General features: G+C 50.4%; 1 protein-coding gene across 4 annotated transcripts in view; it reads right to left on the bottom strand.

Moving 5' to 3' along the window:
* STAM (signal transducing adaptor molecule) overlaps nt 1-11,332 on the bottom strand; it is a 222,722-nt gene extending 211,390 nt beyond the window's left edge. For 3 of the 4 annotated variants that reach the window (XM_056519191.1, XM_056519188.1, XM_056519190.1), the window contains exons 1-2: nt 11,137-11,332; nt 3,333-3,417 (exon numbers count right to left, since the gene is read on the bottom strand). In XM_056519191.1, coding sequence (XP_056375166.1) covers nt 3,333-3,417; nt 11,137-11,176 — 125 coding nt within the window. In that variant the 5' untranslated portion in view covers nt 11,177-11,332. The remainder of the gene's footprint in view (nt 1-3,332; nt 3,418-11,136) is intronic. The other variant, XM_056519189.1, reaches the window with a different exon arrangement.
* Between the last annotated feature and the right edge of the window lie 1,447 nt (nt 11,333-12,779).

Below are 12,779 nucleotides of genomic sequence, written 5' to 3'. Positions count from 1 at the left end.
TTTTTGAAAGCAAATTTTGCTCTGGGGGCATGTCGCATTTAGGAAGCCCTTATGGTGCCAGAACAGCAAAAAAAAAAACACATGGCATACCATTTTGGAAACTAGACCCCTCGGGGAACGTAACAAGAGGTAATGTGAACCTTAATACCCTACAGGTGTTTCACGACTTTTGCATATGTAAAAAAAAAAAAAAATTTTTTTTTACCTAAAATGCTTGGTTTCCCAAAAATTTTACATTTTTTTTTTAAAGTGTAATAGCAGAAAATACCCCCCAAAATTTGAAGCCCAATTTCTCCCGAGTACGGCGATACCCCATATGTGGCCCTAAACTGTTGCCTTGAAATATGACAGGGCTCCAAAGTGAGAGCGCCATGTGCATTTGAGGCCTAAATTAGGGACTTGCATAGGGGTGGACATAGGGGTATTCTACGCCAGTGATTCCCAAACAGGGTGCCTCCAGCTGTTGTAAAACTCCCAGCATGCCTGGACAGTCAGTGGCTGGCAATACTGGGAGTAGTTGTTTTGCAACAGCTGGAGGCTCCGTTTTGGAAACAGTGGCGTAACAGACGTTTTTCATTTTTATTGGGGAGGGGGGCTGTGTAGGGGTATGTGTATATGTAGTGTTTTTTTACTTTTTATTTTATTGTGTGTTAGTGAAGTGTAGTGTATTTAGGGTACAGTCGCACGGGTGGGGGTTCACAGTAGTTTCTCGCTGGCAGTTTGAGCTGCGGCACAAAATTTGCCGCAGCTCAAAGTTGCAGCCGGATACTTACTGTAAACCTCCGCCCATGTGAGTGTACCCTGTACATTCACATTTGGGGGGGGGGGGGAAACATCCAGCTGTTGCAAAGCTACAACTCCCAGCATGTACGGTCTATCAGTGCATGCTGGGAGTTTTAGTTTTGCAACAGCTGGAGGCACACTGGTTGTGAAACACCAAGTTTGGTAACAAACTCAGTGTTTTGCAACCAGTGTGCCTTCAGCTGTTGCAAAAGCTACAACCCCCAGCATGTACGGACAGCGGAAGGGCATGCTGGGTCTTTTAGTTATGCAACAGCTGGAGACACACTGGTTTGCTACTCAGCTGTTGCAAAACTACAACTCTCAGCAGTCCCCGACAGCCAACGGGCATGCTGGGAGTTGTAGTTATGCAACCAGCAGATGCACTACTACAACTCCCAGTATGCACTTTAGCTGATTGTGCAAGCTGGGAGTTGTAGTTACACAACAGCTGAAGGTACACTTTTCCATAGAAAAAAAATGTGCCTCCAGCTGTTGCAAAACTATAAGTCCCAGCATGCCCATAAGGGAATGCTGGGAGTTGTGGTCTGCCTCCTGCTGTTGCATAACTACAGCTCCCAGCATGCCCTTTTTGCATGCTGGGAGCTGTTGCTAAGCAACAGCAGGAGGCTGCCATTCACCTCCTGCTGCTGCTCCACGCCGCATCTGTCCCTCGCCGTCGCTGCTCCTGGGGCCCCGATCCCAACAGGGACGCCGGGGATCGGGGTCCCCAGCACCCGGGGTCTTCTTCCCGCACCCGCCAGTAATTCCGGGTCACTGGAGACCCGATTGACCCGGAATTGCCGCAGATCGCGGGACTGAATTGTCCAGCGATCTGCGGCCATCGCCGACATGGGGGGGCATAATGAACCCCCTGGGCGATATGCCGCGATGCCTGCTGAACGATTTCAGCAGGCATCGGGCACCGACTCCGCTCCAGCTAGCGGCGGGGGGCCGGAATGGACAGGACGTACTCTTACGTCCTCGGTACTTAAGGACTCGGAAACGGGGGCGTAGGAGTACGTCCATTGTCCTTAAGGGGTTAATGGTCTAGTCACACGTACAGTATTCTGTGCAGATTTGATGTGCAGGATTTTCTGCTGCAAATTTCAATGTAAACTGAACACAGCTTGAAATCCTGCGCATCAAATTTGTGCAGAATACTGTACGAGTAAATAGTTCCTAAAGGGGTACTCCAGTGGAAAGCATTTTCTTTTATATCAACTGGTGCCAGAAAGGTAAACAGATTTGTAAATTACTTCTATAAAAAAAAAAAAATTAAAAAAAAATAAACTAATCCCTCCAGTACTTATCAGCTGCTGTATACTACATAGGAAGTTCTTTTCTTTTTGAATTTCCTGCCTAGCCACAGTGCTCTCTGCTGACACCTTTGTCCATGTCAGGAACTGTCCAGAGCAGGATAGGTTTGCTATGGGGATTTGCTCCTACTCCTACAGTTCCTAAAATGAACAGAGGTGTCAGCAGAGAGCACTGTGGTCAGACAGAAAGGAAATTCAAAAAGAAAAGAACTTCCTCTGGAGTATACAGTAGCTGATAAGTACTGGAAGGATTAAGATTTTTAAATAGAAGCGATTTCGGAATCCGTTAACTGTCTGGCCCCACTTTATAAAAAAAAAAAAAAAAATCTAGAGAAGTACCCCTTTAAATATGATCCCATAAAGCTCATCCTTCATATACAACTATCTTCCAACTGGTTCAGCTACAAAACAATTTGTAAGTGCTAATCCCTTTTTATAACCAGCAGTGACATGGGTCAACTCAAGGTCCTCTGTGCTTCATAGCAATTCACGGTATACAACTTTTGAAATAAAGGGGTACTCCGCCCCTAGACATCTGATCCCCTATCCATAAGGATAGTGGATAAGATGTCTGATCGCAGGGCTCCCGCAGCTGGGGACCTCTGTGCAGCACCCGGCGTTCATTTAGAACGCTGGGAGTGGGCAAGGGGTTGTGACATCACGGCCACACCCCTTGTGATGACACGCCACGCCCCCTCAATGCAAGTCTAAGGGAGGGGGCGTGGCATCAGCCACGCCCCCTCCCATAGACTTGCATTGAGGGGGCGTGGCGTGTCATCACGAGGGGCCTGGCCATGACATCACAACCTCTCGCCGCCTGCACCCAGCGTTCGGAACAAAACGTTCCGAACGCTGTGGCAGCGGAGTACCCCTTTAAAGTAGAAAGTAGGTAGAGCACTCACCATTTGTTGTCTTGCATAAACTTCTTTATTCCATCATCAGGACAATCCTACAACGTGCAATGGGTGAGAGACAGACCGTGCATGGGGAGGGAGACATTCTCTGGGCCTGACAAAACTCTAGAAGCCTGAAACGGACTGTAGCCCAGAAAAAGCAGGGGGTGTACTCTGGGTGACCGGCCGTTTCAGGCTTCCAGTGTTTAGCTGATGAGAGACAGAAAGGTGAATGGGAAAGGGGTCCCCATGCACCTCTTACCCGCTGCACGTTGTAGGATTGCATCAGTTGTACATCTACATACGGCATAATACATAACCTGCACATAAATACACTTACCCTGTACGTGACTGCCCAACTTTATCACATAGGTCAAGAATAAGCCCCCAGTCCTCCGCCGTGTTGAGTTCACTTGTTGCTTTCTCTGTCATGAAGAGAAATAAAACATTGTTAATGCTGAATTTTCCAGCGACCCCCTATTATTTTGTCTGATATCCCTAGTCACATCCCAAAGGCTCTTATATGGAACAGTGACTTACCAGGGTGCCTCCAGCTGTTGCAAAACTATGTCTCCCAGCATGCCCGGAAGGAAACACTGACTTACACTGTAGCTACCTATAGGTGGTGATAGAGAGGTCGGTTTCCTTTTATTTTTTTATTTTTTTTTGGGGGGGGGGGGGGGGGGGGGGGGGGAGCTTGTTTGCATATTTATCCCAGGAAGCATTGCCTGTAAGGACAGTGTTACATGGTAATTGAGGGCCCTCAAGATGGTCTGACCTGCAGAAGAATGATCGCAAGGTGACCGCTAGACCTACATGGCTGCCATGTTAAAGGGGTACTCAGGTGGAAAAATTTTTTTTTAAATCAACTGGTGCCAGAAAGTTAAAACAGATTTGTAAATTACTTCTAATTAAAAAAAATCTTAATCCTTCCAGTATTTATCAGCTGCTGTACGATCCACAGGAAGTTCTTTTATTTTTGAATTTCTTTTCTGTCTGACCACAGTGCTCTCTGCTGACACCTCTGTCCATTTTAGGAATAGCAGAGATGTCAGCAGAGAGCACTGTTACCAGACAGAAAAGAACCACTCAACTTCAGCAGCTGATCATTATTGGAAGGATTAAGATTTTTTAATAGAAGTAATTTACAAATCTGTTTAACTTTCCAGAGCCAGTTGATATAAAAAAAAATATATTTTTTCCTGGAATACCCCTTTAAGAATGTTTCCTATGCCTTTTCTGATATCAATTCTGGATGACTTGGCCCTTTAGGGGGCAGTGTTCACACAACGGAATTTCAGAGAAAAATTCAGTTCGGAAATTCCTTTGCAGCAGAGTCCACCTGGCATGGAAATTCACATTCCAGGCTTTGCAGAAAGAATTGGCATGACATTTTTTCTGCAGAACCGCAGAACCCTATCAGAAATGCATTGCCGTTAGAGATGAGCGAACTTACAGTAAATTAGATTCGTCACGAACTTCTCGGCTCGGCAGTTGATGACTTATCCTGCATAAATGAGTTCAGCTTTCAGGTGATCCCGTGGGCTGGAAAAGGTGGATACATTCCTAGGAGACTCTTTCCTAGGAATGTATCCACCTTTTCCAGCCCACCGGAGCACCTGAAAGCTGAACTAATTTAAGCAGGATAAGTCATCAACTGCCGAGCCGAGAAGTTCGTGACGAATCGAATTTACTGTAAGTTCGCTCAGCTCTAATTGCCGTCTATGCTGAGAGAACACGACCTGAGAGTGGCAGCAGGGTAAACAATGTGCTCTGGAGGGATAATCTTGCAGCAACTAGCAGATCTGCTACAGATTTTCCCACAATGGAATCTCCAGTCACCCACCTGAGTGAACTTACCCCTAAGGGTCTATTCACATGGCCGAATTTCCGCACTAGTTCCGCTTCCTTAGTTAGTTTCTGGCTTGTGCGGAATTTGTGCAGAATCCGTAACGAAACTCCGCATGTGGGAATTCAGAAGTGTGAATGGGAGTGCGGAATCCCATAGAAGTCTGTTGGGCTTTAATTTGAGCGGAATTCCGCAGGCGGACATTCTTCCGTGTGAATGGGCCCTAATACTCCTCCTGACTGAAGAGCAACCTATAGTCTGTAAGTTACATTCCTTACTGACTAAAATGCATTAAAGGGGTCCTCCGCTGCTCAGTGTTTGGAACAAACTGTTCTGAACGCTGGAGCCAGTGCCGATAGCTTGTGACATCATAGCCCCGCCCCCTCATTATGTTAGGCCCCTCAATGCAAGTCTATGGGAGGGGGCGTGACTTCAGTCACGCCCCCTCCCATAGACTTGCATTGAGGGGTTGGGGTGTGACATCATGAGGGGGCGGGGCTACTACATCCCAAGCTCCCGGCTCCAGCGTTCGGAACAGTTTGTTCCATACGCAGAGCAGTGGAGTACCCCTTTAAAAATCCCTCCCATACGGTAGTGAATCATTCGCTGTAACCATGGACAATTCCCCCGTGACATACGGCATCAGATTACAATGTTATCTCTCCCTAACATGTGACGCTCATAGGTTAAACACTGCAGGTGTGGAGCAGGAGATCCACATCTATAGCTGCGGGGGTTAAACTTTCCACAGGTGACAGAATCATCCGAGAAACATCGCATAAGCCGGAGCAGGACTACGCTTTGGACTTGCTTCTACTTGTAGTGTGTGGCCGAATACAGACCTGACTGGTCCCTGAGTGTTAAAGGGGTATTCCAGGCAATTATATATGTATATATCTATCTATCTATCTATCTACTGGCTCCAGAAAGTTAAACAGATTTGTAAATTACTTCTATTAAAAAAATCTTAATCCTTCCAATAGTTATTAGCTTCTGAAGTTTTCTGTCTAACTGCTCAATGATGATGTCATGTCCCGGGAGCTGTGCATGATGGGAGAATATCTCCATAGGAACTGCACAGCTCCCGGGACGCGAGTCATTAGAGAGCAGTTAGACAGGGAAAAAAAGAAACAACTTCAGAAGCTAATAACTATTGGAAGGATTAAGATTTTTTTATAGAAGTAATTTACAAATCTATTTAACTTTCCGGAGCCAGTTGATATATAAAAAAAAAAAAAAAAAGTTTTGGCCTGGAATACCCCTTTAAAAGGGACGGTCCATTATTAGAAAGAGCATTTTCCTATATCCTGAAAATGCTATGGCCCAATGGCCAGGACATATAGTTCCGGGCAGCTGAATTTTTCACACATTTAACCCTATATCGGGTAAGCAGGGCTGGACTGACTTCCCTCTTATTTTTATTACCGCCGGCGTGAGGTGCAGGAGCGGACGCTGTCTTGCATGGGACACAAGTCTGCACCTCACACCGGCGCTCACGGTGTATGAAGAGAGCTCCTGACTCGAGCCCGCTCCATACCCAGCGGCCACCAGCTGATTTCAATAGCCGGGGGCCGCCGCTAATGGTCCGCCATGTGGTAATCCGGCTATTAACCCTTTAGACCGCTGCTGTCAAAGTTGACAGCGGTGTCTAAAGGGATCTTAGAGCTATCCCTGGTGGTCTAGAGGGGTGGAGTGGATGTTTTCCTGTGGAGTACCCCTTTAAGGCAAACAAATCATTGACCGATTTGATTCCGATTCAGATGATCTTACTGTAGATTTGCTCAACTAAACATTTTTTACTTTTACTATGAGGTGCTGTACCCCTATGATTCTACTATGTTGCCTGAAAAAGACAAAACACTTACTTAGGGAGTTAAAAAAATAAAAAAAATAAAAAACAGTTTTGTTTTGGCGTAAAGCAGCATGAAGGTGCCCAGGATTGTAAAGAGCAGGATAGCGTGTTCACAATGGGGGACATTTCTCTAAACCTGTGCCCATAGCAACCAATCAGATCGCTTCTTTCATTTTTAACAAGACCTCTGCAAAACGAAAGCAGTGATCTGATTGGTTGCTATGGGCAACTCCGCAACTTTTCCTCTGGACAGGTTTTGATAAATCTCCACCAACGTGGCTGGTGAGTCAACCTTCCCTTTCTATGCGAGATTCAAAGTGGTCTTTAAAAAGGGGTACTCCGCTGCTCAGCATTTGGAACAAACTGTTCCGAACGCTGGAACCGGCAGCTTGTGATGTCATAGCCCCACCCCCTCAATGCAAGTCTATGGGAGGGGGCGTGACGGAAGTCACGCCCCCTCCCATAGACTTGCATTGAGGGGGCGTGATGTCATGAGGGGGCGGTGCTATGACATCACAAGCTATCGGTGCCAGCTCCAGCGTTTAGAAAAGTTTGTTCCAAACGCTAAGCAGCGGAGTACCCCTTTAACATGGTGGCCAATCATGGCTTGGGCAATCTGCCAGAATGTCTTGTACTAATGGGAGCACAGTAATGGGATTTGCCGAGCTTCAGTGAGTCTTGGAAGACCACTTTAAATGAATTTGTCCCCGGATCCCCCCCGGTGTCATTACTGATGGTATCGATGGGATCACATGTCTGGTGAATAGGAGACTATTCCATCACATTTGGACCCTGTACTTTTAATCACCGCCAAAAAGCGTGAAATAAATCCCCCTGGCGCGGTCTGTGACTCCCATTCATGTATCAATGCCCCAGTCTGTCTGCAGAGATAAACCCCTTCCCTGCCCGGGACTGATCTTCCCCAACAATCCTCATGCTGACTTATTTATGGACTTGTATTGTGTCTGCCGGAGACTGAACCGTTTTGTTATGTAAACCCTGGAAACGAAAACCAGTGCAGCCAGTACAGAGCAGGTGCTGTTCGCCAGAGACTGGGATAGAGCTGAGCTGTGGACCCCGTGGTCCGGATCAGTCACATGACACAGTCCGGTAATTTCCATGGCTGCTTGGCCAATATGGCGCCGGGCATAAGATAGCTCAGCAGAGGAGTCCTGGAGAGCGGAATGAGAATCATACCATTCCCTGAAGAATGAGACAGGCAGGAGCTCCACTATGAGGAGGAGGGGGGGGGAAGCAGGCAGGAGCTCTACTGTGGGGAGTTGGGGGGACAGGCAAAAGCTCTACTGGGGGCAGGCAGGCGCTCTAATGATTGGAAAGGGGAACAGTCAGGAGCTCTACTGTATGGAGGGGGGGTACAGACAGGAGCTCTACTGTATGGAGGGGGGGTACAGACAGGAGCTCTACTGTATGGAGGGGGGGGGGGGTCAGGCAGGAACTCTACTGTATGGAGGGGGGGGGTCAGGCAGGAGCTCTACTGTATGGAGGGGGGGGGTCAGGCAGGAGCTCTACTGTATGGAGGGGGGGGGGTCAGGCAGGAGCTGTACTGTATGGAGGGGGGGGGGGTCAGGCAGGAGCTGTACTGTATGGAGGGGGGGGTCAGGCAGGAGCTGTACTGTATGGAGGGGGGGGTCAGGCAGGAGCTGTACTGTATGGAGGGGGGGGTCAGGCAGGAGCTGTACTGTATGGAGGGGGGGGGTCAGGCAGGAGCTCTACTGTATGGAGGGGGTTCAGACAGGAGCTCTACTGTATGGAGGGGGGGGGTCAGGCAGGAACTCTACTGTATGGAGGGGGGGGGGTCAGGCAGGAGCTCTACTGTATGGAGGGGGGGGGGGGTCAGGCAGGAGCTGTACTGTATGGAGGGGGGGGTCAGGCAGGAGCTGTACTGTATGGAGGGGGGGGTCAGGCAGGAGCTGTACTGTATGGAGGGGGGGGTCAGGCAGGAGCTGTACTGTATGGAGGGGGGGGGTCAGGCAGGAGCTGTACTGTATGGAGGGGGGGTCAGGCAGGAGCTGTACTGTATGGAGGGGGGGTCAGGCAGGAGCTGTACTGTATGGAGGGGGGGTCAGGCAGGAGCTGTACTGTATGGAGGGGGGGGGTCAGGCAGGAGCTCTACTGTATGGAGGGGGTTCAGACAGGAGCTCTACTGTATGGAGGGGGGGTACAGACAGGAGCTCTACTGTATGGAGGGGGGGGGGGTACAGACAGGAGCTCTACTGTATGGAGGGGGGGGGTACAGACAGGAGCTCTACTGTATGGAGGGGGGGTACAGACAGGAGCTCTACTGTATGGAGGGGGGGTACAGACAGGAGCTCTACTGTATGGAGGGGGGGTACAGACAGGAGCTCTACTGTATGGAGGGGGGGTACAGACAGGAGCTCTACTGTATGGAGGGGGGGTACAGACAGGAGCTCTACTGTATGGAGGGGGGGTACAGACAGGAGCTCTACTGTATGGAGGGGGGTACAGACAGGAGCTCTACTGTATGGAGGGGGGTACAGACAGGAGCTCTACTGTATGGAGGGGGGTACAGACAGGAGCTCTACTGTATGGAGGGGGGTACAGACAGGAGCTCTACTGTATGGAGGGGGGTACAGACAGGAGCTCTACTGTATATGAGGGGGGGTACAGACAAAAGCTCTACTGTATGGAGGGGGGGTACAGACAGGAGCTCTACTGTATGGAGGGGGGGGGGGTACAGACAGGAGCTCTACTGTATGGAGGGGGGGGGTACAGACAGGAGCTCTACTGTATGGAGGGGGGGGTACAGACAGGAGCTCTACTGTATGGAGGGGGGGGGGTACAGACAGGACGTCTACTGTATGGAGGGGGGGGGACGACAGGACTCACGTAGGAGGGGACAGACTTACTGCTACTGATGGAGGGGGGTACAGACAGGAACTCTACTGTATGGAGGGGGGGTACAGACAGGACCTACGTATGGAGGGTCTACTGTATGGAGGGGGGGGGTACAGACAGGAACTCTACTGTATGGAGGGGGGGTACAGACAGGAACTCTACTGTATGGAGGGGGGGTACAGACAGGAACTCTACTGTATGGAGGGGGGGTACAGACAGGAACTCTACTGTATGGAGGGGGGGTTCAGACAGGAACTCTACTGTATGGAGGGGGTTCAGACAGGAGCTCTACTGTATGGAGGGGGTTCAGACAGGAGCTCTACTGTATGGAGGGGGTTCAGACAGGAGCTCTACTGTATGGAGGGGGGTTCAGACAGGAGCTCTACTGTATGGAGGGGGGGGTACAGACAGGAACTCTACTGTATGGAGGGGGGGTACAGACAGGAGCTCTACTGTATGGAGGGGGTTCAGACAGGAGCTCTACTGTATGGAGGGGGTTCAGACAGGAGCTCTACTGTATGGAGGGGGTTCAGACAGGAGCTCTACTGTATGGAGGGGGTTCAGACAGGAGCTCTACTGTATGGAGGGGGTTCAGACAGGAGCTCTACTGTATGGAGGGGGGGGTACAGACAGGAGCTCTACTGTATGGAGGGGGTTCAGACAGGATCTCTACTGTATGGAGGGGGGGTCAGGCAGGAGCTCTACTGTATGGAGGGGGGGGGGTCAGGCAGGAGCTCTACTGTATGGAGGGAGGGGGGGGGGTCAGGCAGGAGCTCTACTGTATGGAGGGGGGGGCAGGCAGGAGCTCTACTGTATGGAGGGGGTTCAGACAGGAGCTGTACTGTATGGAGGGAGGGGGGGGGTCAGGCAGGAGCTGTACTGTATGGAGGGGGGTTCAGACGGGAGCTCTACTGTATGGAGGGGGGGGTACAGACAGGAACTCTACTGTATGGAGGGGGGGTACAGACAGGAGCTCTACTGTATGGAGGGGGTTCAGACAGGAGCTCTACTGTATGGAGGGGGTTCAGACAGGAGCTCTACTGTATGGAGGGGGTTCAGACAGGAGCTCTACTGTATGGAGGGGGTTCAGACAGGAGCTCTACTGTATGGAGGGGGGGGTACAGACAGGAGCTCTACTGTATGGAGGGGGTTCAGACAGGATCTCTACTGTATGGAGGGGGGGTCAGGCAGGAGCTCTACTGTATGGAGGGGGGGGGGTCAGGCAGGAGCTCTACTGTATGGAGGGAGGGGGGGGGGTCAGGCAGGAGCTCTACTGTATGGAGGGGGTTCAGACAGGAGCTGTACTGTATGGAGGGAGGGGGGGGGGTCAGGCAGGAGCTGTACTGTATGGAGGGGGGTTCAGACAGGAGCTCTACTGTATGGAGGGGGGGGTCAGACAGGAGCTCTACTGTATGGAGGGGGGGGGGGGAGAGTCAGACAGGAGCTGTACTGTATGGAGGGGGGGTCAGGCAGGAGCTCTGTCGGGGGCGGAGGGGAGACCGGCTGAGGCTGGAGGAGGGGTGAGCGGTTGGAGTCACACAATGGCTGAGGCCGGGTGTCTCTTACCTACATCTGGATCAAAGGGGTTGGATGTGAAGAGAGGCATGGCTGCCGGTCCCCGGGGCGGAGGCTCCACACTAGACGAGGCCGCTCTCCGGACAGCTGTCGGTCGGCTCCTGGTCTCGGCTCTGCCCCCTCCTCTAGCTCAGCATCAGCCCCGGAGAGGCCACAGGACGCTGCTGCCTGGATGCGGGAGATGAAGGACCTGCGATGATGTCACGGTCATGTGATGAGTCACATGATGGGAGGAGTCAGACTCCTGGCTGTGATGTCTGTGAGAATCTACCAGGAGCGGGTGTGGGAGGGTCTGAGCCACTGTTCGGTGCTGCAGAGCGGAGTGTGTAATGTGTGCTACAGAGCGGAGTGTGTAATGTGTGCTGCAGAGCTGAATGAGTGTGTAATGTGTGCTGCAGAGCGGAGTGTGTAATGTGTGCTGCAGAGCTGAATGAGTGTGTAATGTGTGCTGCAGAGCGGAGTGTGTAATGTGTGCTGCAGAGCTGAATGAGTGTGTAATGTGTGCTGCAGAGCGGAGTGTGTAATGTGTGCTGCAGAGCTGAATGAGTGTGTAATGTGTGCTACAGAGCTGAGTATGTAATGTGTGCTGCAGAGCTGAATGAGTGTGTAATGTGTGCTGCAGAGCGGAGTGTGTAATGTGTGCTACAGAGCGGAGTGTGTAATGTGTGCTGCAGAGCTGAATGAGTGTGTAATGTGTGCTGCAGAGCTGAATGAGTGTGTAATGTGTGCTGCAGAGCGGAGTGTGTAATGTGTGCTGCAGAGCTGAATGAGTGTGTAATGTGTGCTGCAGAGCGGAGTGTGTAATGTGTGCTGCAGAGCTGAATGAGTGTGTAATGTGTGCTACAGAGCTGAGTATGTAATGTGTGCTGCAGAGCTGAATGAGTGTGTAATGTGTGCTGCAGAGCGGAGTGTGTAATGTGTGCTGCAGAGCGGAGTTTGTAATGTGTGCTGCAGAGCAGTGTGTGTAATGTGTGCTGTATGTATTTAGTGTCGATGCAGCAAAGCTGAGTGTGTGCCTTGTATTTTGCCGGCTGTGTTAGTGTATGTGTATATTACCATGCAGCAGAGCTGAGTATGTACCTTGTATACAGCAGGCTGTGTGAATGTGTGTATATTACCATGCTGCAGAGCTATGTTATGTGTGCTGTAAGTAGTGCAGGTGCTGCAGAGCTGAGTGTGTGCCTTGTATTCAGAAGGCTGTGTAAGTGTGTGTGTTACCATGCAGCAGTGCTGAGTGTGTAACGTGTGCTGTAAGTGTGTGTAGTGTCGGTGCTGCTGAGCTGAGTGTGTACCTTGTATACAGCAGTTTTTGTGTTTATGTATCTTACTATATAGCAGAGCTGAGTGTGTGCCTTATATTCAGAAGGCTGTGTAAGTGTGTGTGTGTGTGTGTGTGTGTATTACCATGCAGCAGTGCTGAGTGTGTAACGTGTGTGTAGTGTCGGTGCTGCTGAGCTGAGTGTGTACCTTGTATACAGCAGTTTTTGTGTTTATGTATCTTGCTATATAGCAGAGCTGAGTGTGTGCCTTATATTCAGAAGGCTGTGTAAGTGTGTGTGTGTGTGTGTGTGTATTACCATGCAGCAGTGCTGAGTGTGTAAGTGTGTGTAGTGTCTGTGCTGCTGAGCTGAGTG

This window comes from Hyla sarda, chromosome 5, assembly GCF_029499605.1.
Source record: "Hyla sarda isolate aHylSar1 chromosome 5, aHylSar1.hap1, whole genome shotgun sequence".
Classification (NCBI taxonomy): Eukaryota; Metazoa; Chordata; class Amphibia; order Anura; family Hylidae; genus Hyla; species Hyla sarda.
The sequence above is the reverse complement of the archived record's forward strand: the minus strand, read 5'-3'. Positions and strand labels throughout refer to the sequence as shown.